At 36.7% G+C, this 22,249-nt stretch overlaps 2 protein-coding genes across 6 annotated transcripts in view; one reads left to right on the top strand and one right to left on the bottom strand.

The window, feature by feature from the left end:
• Positions 1-22,249, bottom strand: part of siah1 (siah E3 ubiquitin protein ligase 1) — a 77,151-nt gene that overhangs the window by 10,101 nt on the left and 44,801 nt on the right. For 3 of the 5 annotated variants that reach the window (XM_059992910.1, XM_059992914.1, XM_059992913.1), the window contains one exon: positions 11,664-11,788. The exons of 1 other annotated variant lie outside the window; for it this stretch is intronic. The gene's annotated coding sequence lies outside the window, so the exon portion shown is untranslated. The remainder of the gene's footprint in view (positions 1-11,663; positions 11,789-22,249) is intronic. One more of the 5 variants, XM_059992911.1, reaches the window with a different exon arrangement.
• Positions 1-22,249, top strand: part of lonp2 (lon peptidase 2, peroxisomal) — a 72,292-nt gene that overhangs the window by 44,984 nt on the left and 5,059 nt on the right. The window contains exons 11-14 of the mRNA XM_059992908.1: positions 35-150; positions 15,694-15,833; positions 18,439-18,646; positions 19,886-20,076. Of these exons, the coding sequence (XP_059848891.1) occupies positions 35-150; positions 15,694-15,833; positions 18,439-18,646; positions 19,886-20,076 (655 nt within the window). The remainder of the gene's footprint in view (positions 1-34; positions 151-15,693; positions 15,834-18,438; positions 18,647-19,885; positions 20,077-22,249) is intronic.

Below are 22,249 nucleotides of genomic sequence, written 5' to 3'. Positions count from 1 at the left end.
TGGAAGGGATCAAAAGTCTCTCTGTTCCTTTCAGATATACCAGGGAAGCAGGAGTACGCTCTCTGGAGCGGAAGATAGGTGCCATTTGTCGTGCTGTGGCTGTAAAAGTGGCAGAAAGTCAACATAAGGTTACAAAATCTCCGAAAGAAGGTGAGAAAGCAAAGAATATTCTGTTCTGGGGAAACAGTCATTTGATATTTAGAAGTTAGGATACAAACAAGATTGTTCCTTCTAACAGAATTATTCACAAGATGCATTTTCATAATGTAGGTAGATTAGTATGATGTTGAAAGATATTAAATAGTAAAGTGGGTGAAGAGATGTTATAATTGATATGCCTGTCCCACTGGTTAGAAATTGTGTTTTCTTAAGAAATATCTTGGCATATTGTTCAAGATGGCATGATAGTAATTGAAACCAAAATGGTTAATACTAATCAAAATAAAATAGACTAAAGGCAAGCAGGTAAGTTAAATCAATCAAATAAAGGTTGCAAAATTGAGCTCTGTATAAATAGAATTATAATAGAAGGGGAAAGGGTATCAGTTTAAAAAGTAAACTAAATGTACATGCACATGATGGAATGGATCTTAAATGGATAAAGTTATTGGTTTTCAGTTTAAGATGATGTTGATGATGTGATTTTCATGGTGCCCCTCAGGAATACTGTGATTAGTTTTAGTCATGGGAAGTGGATTCCGTCTAACTTGGCCATCAGTTAAATGAGACAGCTGCTTATTTGGGACAACTATTACAACGCAAAAACTAATGGAGGTTACCTTTGTTTACTTAGGACACAATCCTGCTTAATTGGAGACTTGCTGAACAGTTTCTAACTAGAATCACTTGCATGCATTGTGTGGATGTTAGAAACCACACCATGTTTAGAGCAGTTTTTAAATAGCATCAGTTGTGAGTGTTTGTGTTTTCCATTTGGGCCAAAAGATACCAATTCAAAGAGCAGCAATTGATTGATTTATTTTGATCATTTTGTGCCAGGAGGATTATTGTTAGATTACAACGCTACTTTATGCAGAAGATCAATTCAGGCACTAGGTGACTGCGCTGATTTTGTTCATTGCAGTCAATCAAAAGATCATGCATTGTACACTGGAGGAATTCCTCCATCGATAACTGAGGAACTAATACCAAGTTTTATAGTACTGTATTAGTAGTGTTCTAATTTGTTCTGTATTTCACTTAAGTACATAATTTGTTACTCAGTTAAATGGTAGTTTGTATTTTTTTGTACCTTTTTAATTACTTCCACGAAACTTTGGTTAATTCGGGTAGCCGCTTTGTTGCGCTAAATTGCACTAGTCCCAATGTGTCCCAGTTAACCAAGCTCTGCTATAACTGTGTCTGTACCTGAAATGTACCCTTTTTAGTCATGATAATGAGGAGTGGTGCAATGAACGTACAACAAATCAGAAGGTTCACAGACAAAACAGACTTGTTCTGAACTGGCTAATAGCAATAACAATAGAAGGGACAATCCTTGTCTTCCCCTAAGTTGTTTTAATGGGACAGAATCAGAAAGTTTCATTAAATTGTGTACAGTCTTATTTCTGGAGGAGTAGTTCTTATTTTAGCTAATCCATAATTATGCTCTCCATAACATCATAACTCCAGAATGAAGGTTAAAAAATCCAGTTTTGACCGGTTCAATCCGGTTTTGGCAGACTCCAGCCTTTTATAAAGAGTCTTTTTTGAAAGATGAGTGGATATCAGACTGTTGGAAAAAGACATTTGAGACAAAGAAATGGCAGACAAACTCCATAAGTGTTTTGCTTTAATCTTCATTGTGTAAGACAGCAACCGTTTGCCAGAAACTTGAGTTTTGGGACAGAGGTGCATGTAGCCGCGATTCCCAAGATGCTGCTTGGGAAGCCTGAAGGTCTGAAGGTAGATAAGTGACCTGAACCAGATTAACTTAAACCCAGGGTTCTGAAAGGGGTAGCTGAGGATATCGTGAAGGCAACAGACATGATCTTTCAAGAATCACTAGATTCTGGAATGGTTCCAGAGGACTAGAAAATTTCAAATGCCACTCCACTCTTTAGAGGAGTTAATCTGATTTCAGTGGTCGGTAAGATGTTGGAGTTCATTATTAAGGATGAGATTTCAGGGTACTTGGAGGCACATGATAAAATAGGCCAAATAGAACATGGTTTCCTTAAGGGGAACCTTGCCAGACAAATCTAGTGGAATTCTTTGAGGAAATAATAGGCAAGATAGACAAGGAAAGTCAGTGGATGTTGTTTACTTCGACTTTAAGAAGGCCTTTGACAAGGCTGCTAATTAAGATAAGAGCCCGTGGTATTACAGTAAGGCTACTAACATGAATAGAAAATTAGCTGACTGACAGGAGACAAAGAGTGTGAATAAAGGGTTCTTTTCTGGTTGGCTGCCAGTGACTAGTGACTTTCTGGGGGGGTGGCACAGTGGTGTTGGGACAACTTCCTTTCATGTGTTATGTCAACAACTTGGATGACGGAATTGACGACTTTGTGGACAATACAAAGGTTGATGGAAGGGCAGGTACTGGTGAGGAATCAGGGAATCTGCAGAAGGATGGTTGTGGAGAAGGGACAAAGGGGTGGCAGACAGAAAATAGTGTAGGGAAGTAGACCACAGAAGTAATGAAGGCATAGACTGTTTTCTGAACAGGGAACAAATTTAGAAATCAGAGGAGCAAGGGACTTGGGAGTCCTTGTGCATGATTTCCCTAAATATTAACTTGCAGTTTGATTTGTTGGTAAGGAAGGTAAAATGCAATGTTAGCATTCGTTTTGAGAGAATTAGAATATAAAAGCAAGGATATAAAGTAATGCCGAGGCTTTGTAAGGCATTGGTCAGACCACGTTTACTGTATTGTTGGAGCCTATATTTGCATAGTGAACCTTCAGGAGAGCGAGAGAGAGTACAAGAGAAATTTTCTCTTCTGACATGATGTTGTCTACCTCTTCAACACAAAGGTAACCATAAATGATTAATAATAGTTTCAGTTATAATCAGCAGCTTCAACATTTTGAATATAGTCAGAATGTAGAGAATTTTATATACACACACACACAATGATAGCACATCCCAACTTTGAATATTCAATACAGTGGAAATACTCCGGTTATTTGAGCCATCAGTTAATTGGGGCAATCATGTACTTGGGACAACACTTCTAGAACAAAATCTAGTCAAGCAAATAGCCTGGATTCCCTTTGTTTATTTGGGACGATATTCTGCTTAACTGGATCGGGAGACTGTTGCCAAACAGTTTCTAATTAGCTCCAGTCACGCAGTTGTGTGGCCATTAGAAACTACATCATGCTTAGAGCGCAAAGTTTTTAAATTGTGTCAGTTGCATGTGCTTGTGTTATCCATTTGGGCTGAAAGATACAGATTCAAAAAGAAGTAATTTTTGATAATTTCTTGCCAGGAAATGTAATTAGGTTGGACACTAGATCTTGTAGAAAGGCAATGAGGCAGGCCGTTGTCTGTACTAGGTGTCTGCACCGATTTTGTTCATTTACAGTCAACCAAGTGAACATGTAGTGTATTCTGGATGACTTCCTTCATTGATTATTGTTAGGAACTAATACACCTTTTTGGTGTACTTTAGTAGCATTGGGAGTGTTCTAATTTGTTCTGTATTTCACTTAAATATATAAATGCTTAACTTGTTACAGTGAAATGGTAGTTTGTCCTTTTTATACCTTTTTAATTATTTTCATGAAATTTAAGCTAATTGGGCCAAAATGTATTGGCCCTGATGTATGCCAATTAACTGGAATCCACTATACGTAATATTGGAGAAATTGAAAGGAGAGTTAATTGGCTTCAGTTAGTTTTTGAGCTGCTTCTTAAGAGAAGGATGAATGATATGAATTAAGCATTGTTCTTTTGTGCATAAGGTTTGAGATTTCAAAATATAGTTCTATATTTTGTGGTTGTGATAAGCACACATCATTATGTTGTGGAAAGTTGATTTCCAGATGGGTGCAGTTAAGCGTGGTATTCTAGTGATTTTCTGCTTCATGGTGAATGCTTTTGAATTTCTGACAGATGGAAATCTTCATCGTCATTTAATTGATGATAACTGCAACATGTTCAGAATTGTTCTTGTATTTCTTTTTATATAAAGAAAATCAAGATTGGTCTTATTCCCAAATTTCAAAAATGATTTCAAGTTACTCTTTATACATTTATGATTTTGCAGTTTTTATCTTAATTTCACATGCTGAATGTGTTTTCCTTTTTGTAAATGTTTAAGATCATAGAAATTAGTGCTATTTACTTTGTAGATTGGTGTCTTGGTGTTTCATTATGATTGGTTGTCCAGTTGATAACAGCATGCTTCTGGCTGCCAAAGGTCATGATCAACTATTTAATGAAATTAATGTTAGGGAAGGGAAAATCCAGGCAGTAAAAATTGTTGGATCATTGTGGAAGCTTTCTTTAAGGTCATCATTAGAATTATTAGTGTTGTTTCTGTGTAATTGTTAACAGTACTTTAATAGATGTAAATCTTTAATGATTGTGACCAAGATTTGAACAGTGGATGTACATTAATGATGACTTGAAAATTTTACTTCCTATAACACAAGTGATTGTTGAGATAATGCAATGAGAGATCTTTGGAAATGATCAACTCCTCTTGCGCAGATTTGGTCAGTAATTGTTCACTTAGACACCCAGATTTCAACTTGTTTCTGCTTGGACTTCAAAATCAATACTCCTGTCTTGTATATGCTTGTGTTTGGTATTTGCGTCATTTGTTTTTTTTCTCTGCACATTAGGTGGTTGATGTTCTAATTTTAAAACTCCTATGGGTTTTATTTTATTTGTGGTTTCCTCTTAGGCAACATAACCTAAGGTTGTATAATGTATACACACTTCGATAATAAATAAATGTACTTTGAACTTTGAATACTTTAGCTGCCACATTAATCCTTTGTGTATTTCAGATAATAACTAATTTTTATTGCCCAACTTATAAATTGAATTAACTGGCCTTCATCAATATTCACTGATTCTCCTGCCATGCAAGGCTATAAAAAGAATAAAGTAAGAATTAACATGGTGCATTTCCAGAAATCAAATATGCCCTTCTGGTTAAAAAAATTTTAAAAAGCAAGATGCGGTGAAACCCCTCAGCAGGTCAGAATTTGTTCAAAGAAACAACTGATGTTGACCTTTTCAACAGAACTAAATATCCAAAAAGAATCTTCAACCTTAAATGTTAACTCTGTGTATCTTTCCACAATTAATGACTTGTTGAATGTTTTTTTTTACAGCAGTTTTTTGTTTTGAATTTTTTCATGTTATAGATTGTCCATTGAGAATATTGTTTTTGCATTTTTGGTGAAGTTAGCTTCCCAGATTCCTCCAGAGGTGGGTGCTTTATGGTATGTAGCTTGGGAGATGTGTCTATGGAAGTCATAACTTAAATAGAGGTAGCTCATATGGCTTTACATATTTGCTCTGTTACTTAAGATCATAGCGAGTACAATATCAACAAGTAGATAATTTGTAGCAACTAATAACTGTAAAGGATCAGAGGGACCTTTGTTTGATCCTTGACATTAGAAAGATGGAGAGAAGAGCTGATTAGGGAGTCATCGAGAATACTTGCCTTTATGAGATCAGAGAGCCATGTAGGAATCTCCATTTTAATCAGGTCTCAGCTGGAGCATCGTATATAGATTTGCTGACCAGAAAGATATTACAGAGAGGACAGTTAGAACAATGTTGCCATCACTGGAGAATTTTGTTTGTGGAAGCAGTGGATGGTTAGGCTGTGATTGTTTTCTTTGAGCCACAAGAACCTTAGCAATGATTTAATTGATGCATACAAAATACCTCGACAGGCTTTCGATGTACTATACCCTACAGGCTACAGACCAATGAGAGTGAGATTAATTTAAACAGATTTTTTCAGTTTACAGTAACATAACAGGCGAATATTACATTTCTGTGAAATGTGAATTAAGAATGCATAGATATTTCATCCAATCAAATGACTTTAATATTATGGTTAGCATTTTCAGTTTAAATGCCATGTTATTATTTTCTGCATTCCACTGAGTGACAGAGATATTTGGGTAGAGATCATTGTTCCTAAGTCCCTTGAGTCCTGTTGAAGGGTTTTGGCCTAAAGCATCCACTGTTTATTTCCCTCCATAGATGCTGGGTGGCCTGCTGAATTTTTCCAGCAGGCCAGTATGTGTGATGGACATTTCCAGAATCTGCAGAATTTCTTGTGTCCCTTATTATTCTGTGCTGCTTGTGAAGCTCCAGTTAACTCTTGGATTTCCATGGAAAATTGCTGGAGAAAACTTGTATATTTAAGTTTATATACATAAGATTCTGCACATGCTGGAAATCCAGAGTTACACACACAAAATGCCGGAAGAATTCAGCAGGCCAGGAAGCATCTATGGAAATGAATAAACAGTCGACATTTCAGATCGAGACCCTTCATCGGGACTGGAAAAGAAGAGGGAAACTGCCAGAAAAAAGTAGTGTAGGGGAACGCAGAGGTGTTGGGTGAAGCCAGGTCTTGGTTTTGGTCTTGTTTGTCTGGGGATTTGGAGCTCCTTTCCGGGGAACGTGCTAAGATGGTGGCGCGATATTAATACGCAGCAGCCTCTCCGGACTCTGGATTGGGGATTGCCAAACGTTATGTGGATTTTCTAGTGTAGTCTGTTTTGTCATATGCTTTTGTGATATAATTCTGGAGGAACGTTGTCTCATTTTTTAACTGCATTGCATTTGTGGTTTCTAAATGACAATAAACTGAATCTGAGGTGCGTGGGAAAAGTAGAGGCATGGAGAAGAGGAGATCTGAAAGGAGAGGAGAGTGGACCATGGGAGAAGGGGAATGAGGGGAGGCAACATGGAGAAGAGGTAAGAGGGCCAGAATGGGGAATAGAAGAAGAGGGAAAGGGGGGGGGGGGAGAAAAGAAAAAAGATACTGCAAGGAGAAATCAAAGTCCATGACATCAGTTTGGAGGCTACCTAGACGAAACATGAGGGTTTGCTCCTCCACCCTGAAAGTGGCCTCATAGTGGCAAAAAAGGAGGCTGTGGGCTGACATGTTGGAATAGGAATTAAAATGGTTGGCACCAGAAAATCCTTCTTTTTGTGGTTGGAGCAGAGCCGCTCAACAAAGCAGTCCCACAATTTCTGGCAGTCTCACCAGTGTAGAGGAGGCCACGTTGAGAGCACCGGATTCAATAGATGACCCAAACAGATTTGCAAATCAAGTGCTGCCTCGCATGGAAGGTCTGTTTGGTCCTTCAAGTTCATGTGTTTTACAGTAGAAACCAGTTCCCTGGGTTTGCTATATAAAAAATGTCTGTGGTGACAGCATGTCCTTGTTTGATAGTCAGCATTTTCCTGAAGGAAAATAACTGTTGCTGTTTATTTTTAGATCAGAGTTGCAAGATATTGTATACTCTCTTTATCAGGATATTTTTGTAAGATTTTTTAAAAAAGTTTAAGCCTCTGATTTTGTAGTTGTAGTTGTTGCTAGCTGCAGTGCTGTTTGAAAAGTAAGAGAAATCAGAAGCTGTATAAAAATATACGTGGTAGGCAGTATTGCTTCAGAGACTGGCGTTTCTTGCTGATACTTGGTTGTGACCTTGTATATAAATTTAGAGGCACAAGTACTTGAACATGTTGAGGAAAACATCCTTTGTGAGCACTACTTCCAGACAGAATCCTGGGAACTGAATATTGGAACGTTCATATTTGTTGTTTAACTTCAATTATGCAGCATGGTGTTCCACTCACTTATAAGGCTGAAGAATTATTCTTTCTACAAGTTTTTAACTCCTAATGGCAATTGTATCTGATACAACACTTGGCTCAGTTCACTCTATTACTGTTCAAGTATTTGTCTTAATCCGAAGCTCTTTCAATTTCAGCACTTGCATTTGTTTCTATTTCAGTCCTTCATGTTTTTCCACAGATTTTGAAGAATATAATTCATTTGTTACAGTTATCTAATACTGTGGATGCTTAGCCAACACTGTTGATGTTCACTATTTGATCAGTACTGCTATGAGGTCTCCAATCAATGCAGGACTGATTTAATATTCTCTCTAATTCTTTGTGTGAAAGGATTAGACAGGTTTAGAAGCAATACATGATGGGTAAATACAAAAAATACTGCAAACGCTTAGCAGATTTGGCCGCATTTATAAAAGGACAAAGAGTTAGTGTCAGGTCATAGGGATTCCAAAGAAAAAGGGGAGAAAAAGCTAGTGTTAGATGCCAGAAAGGTGGAAGGTGAATGGCTATAACATAGGGAAACTGTAATAGAGTGAGAGCAGATGAGTTAATGTAGTAGTAGTAGGAGTAACAGTTGAGCTCAAATTAAGTTTCCCTGTCTCTATTATGTTGCTTATAATAAAGCTATAGAACATCTCAATAGAGTAGAGAGTACTAAAACAGGAAAACACTGAGTCAAAATGATGATAGCCAGGATAACCAGTTGTGATAGAAATAGAGATAACAAGTTAGGTAAAGTTGGAGAACATGTTAATAAATATTTTTCTTCATACAACTACTGTTGAAAGCATTGCAACAAATGTGATTCATCTCAGCACGATGATGTTTCTCTCTAATTTTTGGTTAATATATTTGTTTTCTCCTTTCCCTGCCTTAACTATATTTATATGTTTTTGTTCTTGCATGTTATGCCATGTCTAACATGTTAGGTTTCATGGATGACATTTACTGTGTGTTTCTAATGTGCATCTTATGGCACCCCATTCAGCTCAACTTTTGTCTGAGCATTTATTTAGTGCTCATTCAATTACGTTGTTGTATAGGTTTGTATTGTCCTACTTATGAATTATTTCAGAATTCCTTTTGTTATTTTTTCTGTTTTTTTAAACTTAATTTTCAATTTTGTCCCTGTTCCTAACTCACAATGTATCATTAATGGTTAGCTTGTTCCTTCCAGCAAAATGAATTTAATTTTCCTGTTCATTTTAATATTCCACTCTGCAAGCCTATTTCTTTGAGCAAATATTTCTCTGGTTTCACTTAACTGCCTTTTAAATTTTTTTTAGCAACTCGTTACTTTGGTTTTCCTCCAACTGTGTCCATGTCAACTTTGCCTTAACTTTTATTGTGTCGTGATTATTGCTGCATATCTGTTTGCTATACTGTTTTTGCTTGTTTTGATTCATTTCCTATTACTAGACCCAGCAATATACCTTCTCTTGGAGTTTTTACTTGCATGCTAATTCTAATTCCTTCTGGCCAAATTATTTCAAAATACAGTACCATGCAAAAGACTTAGGCACATATAGATAGCCTAAGACCTTTGCACAATGTCTTAGTAATTTTTATGTATTGCATTGTACTACTGCTGCAAAAAAAAAATTTCATGACGTGAGGTGATGATAAACCTGATTCTGATATGAGTCTCTATTGTGGACTGAGAATGGGAATGGTGCAGGGAGAAGGGAAATCGTGGTTGAGAAAAAGGGGAGGGAGTGGGAAGCACCATAGAGACATTCTGTAATGATTAGTAAACCAGTTGTTTGGAATCAAGTGACCTTGCCCAGTGTCACTTGATTCCAATCTGTTTTACTAATCATAAACATAAAAAGATAAACATTTCTTAAGAAACTTATACTGGACCAGTCAGCATCCATCAGAATAGAAGGAGAAGTGAGTATCATGTGAATATCATGAGGGGAGTCAAGGTTGTGTCTTTTCACCCGACTTATTCAACCTGTATGGTGAAAATATCTTGAAGTATTAAAGACATCAAAGGATTCACAATTGGAGGCCATAATGTAAATAACATCAGATATGCTGATGACATCGTACTGACAGCTGACTCCAGAAACAAAACTTCAAGAAATACTTACTATAGTGGCAGCAGAAAGTAATCACAGAGGCCTCTCAATCAACACCAAGAAGACAGAAAGCATGGTCATCTCCAGAGAGACAAACATCCCACAATGTGTGATCAAGATTGGAAATACAAACATCAAACAAATCAACAAATTCAGATATCTTGGCAGCCTAATAACAAGAGATGGCAGGTGCAACACAGATATCAAATGCAGAATAGCAATGGGAAAAGAAGCTTTCCAAAAAATGAAGACCGTATTAACAAACAGAAAGATGAGCATGTACACTAAAAACTGCAGTGCTACATTTATTCTATCCTGACTCATGGAAATGAATGCTGGACCATATCCCCAGTAATGGAAAAGAGACTAGAAGCAGCTGAATTATGGTTCTACAGGAGAATGTTAAAAATACCATGGACCACACACACATCAAATGAAAAAGTTCTCAGAAGAGGCCAAGCAGGTAGATCACTTGTACCAACAATAAGAGAAAGACAACTCAGATTCCTAGGACACATTATGCAGAAAGAAGAACTAGGAAAACTCATACTCTCTGGAAAGATCGAGGGGAGCAAACCGAGAGGAAGACGTACATCGAAAGCCTAGCCAGGTGGCTACACATCAAGGAAATGGAAGTCATCCAAAGAACGAGGGATAGATCTGTATGGAAAACCATGGTTGTGGTGGCTGCAATTTCCAGCCGCACCATCAACCGGCCATATTAAAGTGTCCTGTAGCCGACCATCCTCCTGATAATCTGGTAAACTACTGAGCTGTTGCATTACACCAGCCTAAGTAGATGGGGCTGGATAATTGGATTGTGCCATTCTGCTATAGCCAGAGGGGTGTTCTCTGGAGCTGCTTCATTTATGCTGTATCTTTTTAAGGAGACAAATGTTTTCTCTCCCCTGCAATTTACTATGGACTGGCCAGCATTGAATATAAACCCGCAGTCAGGAGAGGAGTGGTGTCCCTTAGTTTGAGGAGTATTTAATATGTTGTTGTAACACAGTTCTGTTCTGTTTAGCTGATTCAAGTTTGGACTCTAGAACAGTTCTGTTGAGTTTGTAATTATTTTGGATAAATAAAACCCCTTCTTTTTTCACCTTAATCTGCTCTCCCAGTTTTATGCTCACCCTGGTCCTTCACAATGGTCACCAATGTCCGCATCAGATATGGTACCTAGACAGACACATGATTGTTTTCTGTTACACCAGATAAGTGGAATTCAGGTCAGGAATAGGGATGTCAGTGTGATGTGTCAAACCACCAGTATTTCCAACTCAGCAGATGCTGGGTTATTAATATACACACACATGTATATTCAGAATCCATTTGCTGGATGATGAATTATCAGCTATAAAATCATTAGTATTTTCATATACTTCAGATGTTCTACAATTAATTTTGAAAATATTTTGAATATTAATGAAACAGAATTTCCAGAAAGTAGTTTAGGATTCATATCATATTCATAAGCACATTTTAATAGATTAAGTATATTTCAAACTTTAAGTGGAAATTTTGTAGGAATTTATTTGTGTCTTTGTCCAAAGCCGGGTATTAAAACTGTGACTTCCTAATGTCCCTTCCTCATTAATTGAACCGAATATTCGGTGAAACATCATGAAAACTAATGTGATAGTAAGTATATATTAGGGTAATTTGAACACAGAATTTGTTTCTGTAACTGTAACTTCCCTTCCAGTAAAAATCTGATAATGTAGAGGAGTGAGCCAATTATAATTAATAATTTTCTTTTATTAATATTCTGATGTTACTAACCTGATTCAGTTTAGTGACAGGTTTTCATAATACTGATTTGTACCATTTATTCTATTCCTTGCATCCACTGGAAAGGGCCACAGTGTACACAATCATAGTCCATCTTGCATGAATAAGTGTAACTTCTGTGGAAAAAAATGTAGTTCAATGGTTTTAATATGCAGTCTCTAATAACTATATTACATTGACCTGGATTTTAATGTTAAAATTTGTACTTGTGACAGCATTTGTATAGCTAGAAAAAATAGTAAAAATTGATTTTTTTTTATATAATCATGTCTAATCCTTATACTATAGATAAATAATGTGCTAATATTGTCATTGCATCAACAGGTATTAAAAGTTATACAAACATAATTAAATAATTTGTTAATAAAAAACTCAAAATGCTGTCAGAACTCAGCAGGCCAGACAGCATCTATGGGAGGAGGTAATAACGACGTTTCTGGCCAAAACCCTTCACCTCCTGATGAAGGATTTCGGCCCGAAACATCGTTATTACCTCCTCCCATAGATGTTGTCTGGCCTGCTGAGTTCTGCCAGCATTTGTGTTTTTTATTTATTTCCAGCATCTGCAGATTCACTCGTGTTGCCCTTAAATAATTTGTTGCTCAGTTTGTTTTTTTTTATATCTTTTCAACTATTTCCATGAAACTTTAGCTAATTGGGGAAGCCGCTTAATTGGGTCAAAATATAATGGTCCCAATTAACCGGAATCCATTGTACATACAACTGAGTATTGCTATTATCAGTGTAGTACATCATTCAGTTTGATCCAAACAGTAGCTGTTTGTTGCATTTGTCCTTGTGTTCTGTTAAATTGTGTTAAATTTCTTGGGTATATTTGGTATACTGAGCATTTATTAATGTGAGAAAATAAGATTAACGCTGGGAATTATAGACCAATGACACTTACTTCAGTGTAGGCAAAATATTGGAGATAGAAAATCTACAGCACAATACAGGCCCTTTGGCCCACAATGCTGTGTCAAACACGTACTTACTTTAGAAATTACCTCGGGTTACCCATAGCCCTCTATTTTTCTAAGCTCCATGTACCTATCCAGGAGTCTCTTAAAAGACCCTACTGTATCTGCCTCCACCACAGTTGCTAGCAGCCCATTCCACACCTTCACCACAACTTACCCCTGACATCTCCTCTGTACCCACTTCCAAGAACCTTAAAACTGTGCCCTCGTGTTTTAGCCATTTCAGCCCTGGGAAAAAGCCTCTGACTAACCACATGATCAATGCCTCTCATCATCTTGTACACCTCTATCAGGTCACTTCTCATCCTCTTCCGCTCCAAGGAGAAAAGACCGAGTTCATTCAACCTATTTTCTTAAGGCAAGCTCCTCAATCCAGGCAACATATGATTTGTGAGCATTTGGAAATGCATAAACTGATTGGGGATAGTCAGCAGGGCTTTGTGAGAGGCAGGTCATGCCTCAAGAGCCTGACTGGATTCTTTGAAGATGTGAAAAAATGTATTGATGGATGAAGGTAGAGCAGTGGATGTGGTGTATATGGATTTTAGTAAGATGTTTGATAAGGCTCAGTCAGAAAGTCAGGAGGCATGAGATCCAGGAAACTTCACTGTGTGGATTCAGAATTGCCCATAGAAGGCAGAGGATGGTTGTAGATGGAGTGTATTCTGCCTGGAGGTTGATGACCAATGGTATGTGGCCATAGTTAAAACAAGACATTGATAGGTGCAGAGCTGTGCTAAAATGTGGCAGATGGAGTTCAACCTGGAATAGTGTAGTGGTTCACTTTGGAAGGTTGAATTTGAAAGCAGAATTCTCGACAGTGTGAAGGAACAGAGGAATCTTGCAGTTCACATCCATAGAGGGGACTGGAAAATGGTTCAAAAGTAAAAGGTCACCAATTAAAGGCAAGAACAAGTTGAAGAGTCCATTCTTGCTTCTATTTCTTACCTTTTATAGATGGTTATTATTTATACTGGTGTCCTAATTGTGCCCAAATAGTTGCTTTACCTGACCCAATTTAATTTCCCCACCTACATGTTCTCACACCTCTCAGCCCAATCCTCCCGGTCTTCATTTCATAAAAAAGCACAGAAATCCAGAAATGGTGTTCGTATTCAAGTGCACTTCTAAGGCGACATGTGATGTGTGGTAAATGGGATTAGTAAAGATGGGTGCTTGATGGCTTGTGTGGGCTAAAGGGCCATTTTGTGCTGTATAACTCTATATTAGGCATTGTTCAAAATAAGGATCACAAAATGTGACTGATTAGCAACTCTTCATCCATGTAACAAGAATTATGAATCTAATTTTATCATTCAGTTGCTTTAGTGAGATCATTGAAAATTACAATTGTGCTCTTTCTCAGTACATTTTTAATAAATGTTGGAGTCTGACAGGAGCCAGCATTAATCTAATCATGTGCTGCGTGGAAAGCTTCAAAAAGCTATTGAAGACAAACAACAATTGGCTTGTTTATAATTTATTTGCATGTTTTCTCTTGAAAGTGACACATATGCAGAGAGATCTAGGTATTCATCGAATCTTGATGAGACTTGGAGATGAATGCAAAGTTTTGGAGTCCAAATTACATGATAGTTAGAAAATAAATATAATAATTCCAAAGTTGAGAAGTTATGAATTAGGACAAACTGAGTAGCCTCCAGGAACTCTGGGGGGGAATAAATACCAAGGCTATACAGTGTTAAAGCTCCTTGGAAAACTATGGGTGTACATTTGGGTAAATAAAAGGACATGTTTCAGCTTGTGGAGGAGTTCTAAACTGGGGGAAATAATTATGAGAGAGTGCAACATTACTAAATTCAACAAAGGTTTGAAGGAAATTTTCTTGCCTGGGTTAGATTGTATGAGGTGATCTATTCACCTGAATAAATATAACAGATATGATTTTTGAATCCCACCAAGGGAGTTTTAAGTTGGTTAAGTAAATAAATTTGGTATCGGTAATGTTAACTATGAAACAATGAATTACTGTTTGAAAACCCATCTGGCCTACTCTTAGCCTTAGGGAAGGAAAATCTGCAGTCAGATTTCAGGCTCCACCCTGATAACAATGTATATGTAGAAGCCAGTTACCTCAACAGAAATGTAAGATGAAAGAAACCTTACAGTTTCAGGCAACTAGCTTTGTGAATAGCAAAAGAAAAGGAAACCAGATTTAGTTTGAATTTGTATTTATTTTGGACTTTATCAAATCTATCAAAATGCAAATCCAGTAACAAAATGTCATGAACAATGAAATAATGCCCACTTAGGCTTGTTTTTGGAGTTCAGTTGAAAGAAAAGTATTAACTAAAATTGAGGGACAACACCACAGGCTTTAAATAATGCTGTAGGGCTTTAACAGCCACCTGAAGTTATAGACACTATGTAATTCATAGCATAGCATGTCTGACAATGCAACACAGCTTTGTTATTGCACTGAATTTCCTCTTCATTCAAAGCATCTAAATCGCTTAAACTTAAGACACAGAATTAAGTTTCCTAACAAATATGAAAGTATGACTTTGACAAAGGGAATAAAGGTTGTTTAAAGAAAATCTTTGTAATTCATATGGTGTCTGCATACATTGGATAGACTAAAATTGTTTCTTTTGGATGTAGCTTATATATGTCATATTTAACTAGTTAGGCTCAGCAGGTACAGATTTATACTTTCTATTGAGCTGAATCCCATATATTCTGAAAGTGACTGGGAAAGATCCTGCGTTTTCATTTCGAGGTTTGTGAGATATGAACCATTAATAACATTGCTTATATATTGTACTATGTTTATTTAAGAGGTAGGTCAATATTGGAAATGCATTCCTTCCCCATGGCAACGTCCTTTTTATGGAACTTCCACTGCAGTGTTGCTGTTTGAAATGTTCAGATGTTTGAGTTTATTCTTAACTCTTGATTCCTCCCTAAGTTCATGATTTATTTTTCTATTTTGTATACAATATATGAATTTTCATTGTCAAAAGTGCATAGTAAAATGAAGCCTTTATAAATAAGCTAACTTAATTTTTCCTATGTTAAAGACAAAGAATGTGTCCCGGAGGAGACCAAAGATGAATCTATTGCTGGTGTAACAGATCTTGCATTGCCACCTGAAATGCCAATTGTGATAGATAGGCATGCATTGAAAGACATTCTGGGACCTCCCATTTATGAAATGGAGGTAGGATTGAGTTTATAGTTTTACTACTTTGCCATGTTAGGAGAATATTTCTATTGCAGTTACCTGAATATTCATAAAATGGTGATATGTTTGTTTTACACAATAGTTTCAGCTTGATGCTAATTAAATGCAAATATAATATCACTCTTTAAAAAACTATGCAGCTTGAACATGTGCTTAGATTTTAAATGTGCAATTTTTTTCTGAAGCATTAAGGTGAAAGTAGACACTCTGAAGGTTAGGGTTAAAATGGCTGAGAAATCGACAAGGAGTGAAAATAGATGATCTATTATTCTTCCTATGATGGATGCTCTTCTGCTTCTGTCAAGTTCAGATTTTGGCATAAGTATCTGTTCAGAAGATTCTTGTTAATATGATTAAGTTGGCACAAAAGTCAGACTTTAGCAAAATTATAAATTGCTGAGGAATAAGATTTTTCAGTATAGCTTTTTTTTAACTGTTTCATTTTTAAAAAAATCAATTTCACTATTAATTCAGACGGGGTTAATTTCATTGAAAACTCTCCTAAGCAGATTTTTTTCATTGTGTGGGTGTTGTAATTAACATTTGGACAAGTGTTTCTATCAGAGGTGTGAATTGGAATGTCATGACTTCCTCAACTATTAGGTTACTTAGGATGCTTAATGCTTAAAATGCTCACAAGAATCACAGCAGTTGATTTCAGTGCTACATGAAAGTAATGGAATTTTACTTTAAATTGGTGCAAAGTGAAGGCCAGCTACTCTTTCAAATATAATCAAGCATCCAGTAAACATTACTGTCGTGCTCCTAATTATGACATTGCTTCCACCAGCTGCTGTGTTGTATAGTGTTATTACTTACAATATGCAGCATTCTATTATTTGAATTGGTTTAACCACCAGATAACATTCATAGAAATGTTGTGTTAAACCAAAGGGAAGAGCTATTAATCTGGAGTCATTCTTCCGTATTTAGACATGAACCAAAGTTTTGCATTTTTTTTAACAGTCTAGGTTAAACAAAATAAACCATTTAATCAAATGTTTGATAATTTCTGATAGATTGATTATTTATCTAATTGGTAACAAATGTTTGGGGAAGTATAAAAACCTGAATAAAGACACTTAAGCACTGAAGCAATAAATTGCTTTCCCTTGATTTCTCTTAAATCCTGATATTACGTAATGCTAAAAATAAAGATGGACAAAGATTTGTTACTTTAAGGATTAATCTTGTAATAAGAATTAAGGATTTGAGTAAGATAATTCATTGAAGTAACAATTGTTCTGGGCTTAAATGTTTGCTAAAGACGTTGAAATTTTGTCTTAACTTTCTTTAGTTGGAGGTTAAATGAACATTTAGTGAAATAATCCATTTAGCTCAGACAGTATTTATGTATTTGACTGATTACTCATTAGTTAATACTAGGGCACTAGAATACCCAATCTAGAATAAAAATAGGTAAAGCTTCAAAATAACTACGAATTGCATCATTCAGAAATTCAAGAATGATTCTAACTTAATAGCCGTTTCCTTTGGTTCAACACATTTCTGGTAATCTTGACTTTTGTTTACATAGTGACCCTTACCTCATCAGTGTAGCTACTTCATTCAGAATATGTTCAGTAAGGTGCACAGAACAGCAAGAAAGCCATGGTAAATTCAAATAGAATAAGACTTCAGGAAATAGCACTGAACTTGAGCTTCCTGATTCTATGATCAGTCCAACATTTACAGAAAACTTTGCTCCTTTTCCTTCTTTTTATCACTTTAACAGCATTCGTAGTTTATTTTTCTTCTTTAAATTTATGTCACAATATTAGTTCCTCCTGTCTCCTGCCTTTCAATATGTCACAGGTTTTCTAGTTCTGATGACATGTCACATAACAAAAGCAGAAAATGCTGGAAAAACTCAGCAGGCTAGGCAATATCTGTGAAAAGAGAAACATTGTTTTGGGCCAGACACCTTCATCAGTGCGGGAGAAAGCAGGGTGTATTAAATTTTCCTCTATGGGTACTGCCTGACCTGATGCATTTGCAGAATATCTTCATTTCAGATTTCGGATCATGTAACACCATGGTCCTGAAAAACATTGTCTCATTTTTACTATGTACTGTACACAGCAGTTATGGTCGAAATGACAATAAAAGTGATGACTTGATTTTTCACAAGTGGAACATTTCCTGATGCTTTTTTAAAAATGTAGCTTGGGATACTTTATATGTAGCCCCTAAATCACTTTGGTTGATTTGAATTTGCGTTAAGTATCAACATACTGTTTGTGCTGCTAGTTCACCCAGACTGCCCTTATTTGGAAAGGAAATTTGATCCCTATAGATGCCATGGCCATATTAGTATTTCTGTCAATGGTGACCAACGTTTCCATCTGAGAGCAGGAATTACCAAGTTATTTTATCAGCTGATTTTTCTTCTTCCTGTCCAAATACTATGTACCTACCATATCCTAAAATAGCATGTTAGATCTGAGAATTCTATCTTGTATTGTGCATAACTCCAGAAAAGGCAATGCTTTGAATTTTTAGAAGACTACTCATAAATTTTAAGTAGTTGTTTCTTGATGATCAATTTAAATAGCTTAATTATTTTTCTTTTGCAATGCAGGTATCCCAGCGTCTTAGTCAGCCTGGGGTGGCAATAGGCTTGGCTTGGACGCCATTGGGTGGTGAGATTATGTTTGTGGAAGCGAGTCGAATGGAAGGAGAGGGTCAGCTCACTTTAACAGGACAGTTAGGAGATGTTATGAAGGAATCAGCCCATCTCGCAATAAGTTGGTTACGCAGTAATGCTAAGAAATATCACTTAACAAATGGTACGTATAGAAAATTTGAGTTTCAGCAACCACTTATTGACAATGTTAGATACGTAGGTTAAGACCTAAGGAAAAGTGGTTGGAGTCTCTTAGCACTTTAGTGCCAGGGTGTTTAGTAGGTGCGCCAAAAATCAAACTTACAAAATTGGCGAAAATAGTGGAAACTGTCAATATTTACACAGATATTTACCAGAAAGCTCAACAATAGCTTCGTACTTATTCTTGTTCAGTGTAAATTCCTGGTAGTCCCTTTTCTCTCTCCTGCTAAGGGCAAACAGTTTTTTTTAAAAATTGTACTAGAACAAAACATCTTTAAATGGACTATTCTGCTGTGTATGGCGGGAAAGGCCAACCCGAGTGCATCAACTCGGCTTAGGACCCATTATGAGAGTGTACTGCGGAAGACATTGAAGTGCACACACTCAGTGCAATGACAATAGAATGACAAGGCAATGGTTTATGTGTGTGTTTACCTTGTGCTCTCCATCACACAATCAAAACTGTAAACTGTACAAGATGGAATGTAAATCTCAATTAAGTATACAACAAATAGTTTTATCAAACCTGAAATTAAGCAGTAACATTTACTATGCAAAAATTAGCAGCAAAATCAAAGTTGGTATCCAGTAATAAATGCTGATCATCCCAGAAGAAACTATGGTCAATTATTTAAGCAACACACACAATCAATGTTCATACCATCAAGCCACTCAGTCAGGTTGGAGGAGCAACATCTTGTATTCTATCTGGATAGCCTCCAACTTGACTGTATGAACATTGATTTCTCAAACTTCCAGTAATATCCCCACCCTCACATTCTCCATTTCTTTTTTTCCTCTCACATTATCTCCTTGGGTCCCCATCACTTCCCTCTGGTGCTCCTCCCCCAGTTTCATGTTTGAGAGAATGTTTGGGAACTGTTTTGAAAATGTAATTCATCTATATTACCCACCTAATTATTCAAATAAATTTTCTGACAAATTTGAATTATCTAAGTGGGAATTGAGAAGCTCAATTTAATTGTTAAATTATCAAGAAGATACTGCACAACATTCCTATTTTTAATTCACTAAATACATAGGCACCCCAAACAGAGAACTCAAAGCTTATGAATACTTCATGCTGGCTTCTTACTTGATCTGCAGAAGCATACTTTTAGGAAAAGTATATTCAAATTTATGTATAGAAATGTGTTTCTATAATCTGGACAGTAACAAATTTTCTTCTCTTTATACTTAGCTGCTGGAAGCTTCGATCTCCTTGACAACACAGACATACATCTGCACTTTCCAGCTGGAGCCGTCACAAAAGATGGACCATCTGCTGGAGTTACTATAGTAACCTGCCTTGCTTCTCTGTTCAGTGGCCACTTAGTACGCTCTGATGTAGCCATGACAGGCGAAATAACGCTCCGAGGCCTTGTTCTGCCAGTAAGTGTTCAGTACACTATACTATGCACACTATAGGACTATTTAATCAACTTTTAATTGACAAACTAGATAAAATATTTAAAAGCATATTGTTCAATCTCCATACTAACATTACTTTAAAAAATCAAAATTAAGTCCACATCACTATCATGTGAGTCTGGATAGAACAGATGCTAATAGGTTAGGACAAGCAGAACCTTTATTTAAGGAAGGGAATAAGGATAATTCCAGCAGTACAGCATGTTAGTTTCATTTGTTGTGCAAAAGCTTTCAGAAACATTTATCTGGGACAGCCAACTGGAGGAAGATTAAGGCAAAGCAGGCCAATTCATTGATAAATTATACTAACCAATTTGATAAGTCTTTTGATGTAACAGTTGATGTAGACAATACAATTGAATGTGGTATATTTCTAGAAGGTCTTGTTAAAATGTCACAATGGCCTATCAGAAAAGTTAAGTCATAATTTAGGAGCCATGCATCTGTTTTCTATCTGCATTGCATTCTGTGTTGCACATTTATTATATTTATTATGGTGTTGTCATAGCTGGGATGGTAGTGGGGATAAGCTCCCACTACTATAAAGTGCTCCAAATGGTGTGCGACTCTAACAGCCTCTGACAACCAAGTCCAACTCTTGGCCTTCATGTGTGGCTTAGCTACTAGGCCTGGTGGAACTGTTCCTACTGATGAGAAGGGGCAAAGCCAGACCACTAGTGCCTGAAAACCAATTGCTTTGGGCAGGTGGGGCTCGTCAGCTTTGGACTGCGGCCCGCCCAGGAGAAGGAAAGCTCTGATTTTAAATCTCCACTGCCTTGCGGCCATACTCACCCATGGGAAAGGCTTAGGCAGTATACCCCGACGAAGAAATCCAGAGCCGGGGTCCCTAAGGCAGTTTGATGCTGTTCACAACTTCACTCTGCCAATTTCTGCAACGGCACTCATGCCAAGCTGTATCGGCACTTGCCCTTCCCTTAGACCACATCAGTGATGTGGAGAGGGGGAACCTGCTGCATGGGCAACAGCTGATTCTTCAAATCTTCCTGTCCAGGCTTGAGCCCTGGAGAGGACACAGTCCACCAGAGGTGCTAATCCATGGTCCCCTGGGATCGATGGCTGCCTGCTATTACTATGGTAGTTAGTCACATGGGTGGGGGTGTGGTAAAAAAGAAGGGAGTAAGTGTTAAGATCACTTAAGTCATGTATTCATACTTCTTCTCTGAAGTTTTAGAGCTGGGTATCTCCAGGTGACATATCTTTTGGAGACCACTTCAATTCAGTATGTTTAATATTGCTAGTTTTGGTTTCATTAGTTTTATTTGCTTCAAGATTGTATATTTTGGTAGTTGCTAATAAAGGATCGAATACATGTCTTCAGCTTTTTTGAACATTATTATTATTGGATTGATCAGAGGGGACATCTTACAAGGTTCATGGAGTCACCAACAGCAGCACTGGTTTGTTCAAGTTTGTGCTACAATAGCTAAATGGGATATTGATAACTTGGGAAGGAGGGAAATTGGATAAGTAATAGTAGGTTGTGCTGGTTTGTATTTTTGATTGGAGTAAAATGAATATTTCTACATGATCAATGAGGGCCATTAGTTTTCTTTATCAATATTAATGATATGGACATTAATATAAACTAATTATGAAATACAAAGAGAATAGTGACAGACTCATTAAAATGTGGTTTAATGTGGAGAAGACCATTTGGTAGGATGAATAAGGAGAGACTTTATAGAGCAAAAGAGGTGGGGGAACAGAGACCATCTACAAATTATTTAAAATGGCAGGGTGGATTGAGAAAGCATTTAATAAGGCATAAAATTCTGGTACTTATTGATGCTTTCATTGTGGTTTTCCTGGGGAATTAAATAAAAATGGTGTAGATAGGACCAGAAGGTGAAGCAGCTCCATTGGAGAACTGATACACATTAGAATTTGCCAAATGGGTCTCCTGTGATAACCATTTTATAACTGAATATTTTAGCAAAAATAAAAGAATTCTTGAATATTTAAGTTTAATCTGGTTTGATATTTAAATCACCTTTTAGTTAATTCCTGGCCAGTAATGTTAAATATCTGGTATGTTCTACTCTGCACCTGATATTCAATTTTATTAAACCCAATGGAATGTGACAGACCAGAACACACTTCCATTCATACAAAG

The sequence above is a fragment of the Hypanus sabinus genome, chromosome 17 (genome assembly GCF_030144855.1).
Source record: "Hypanus sabinus isolate sHypSab1 chromosome 17, sHypSab1.hap1, whole genome shotgun sequence".
Taxonomy (NCBI): Eukaryota; Metazoa; Chordata; class Chondrichthyes; order Myliobatiformes; family Dasyatidae; genus Hypanus; species Hypanus sabinus.
Note: the sequence above shows the minus strand (reverse complement) of the source record. Positions and strands in the feature narration are given on the sequence as shown.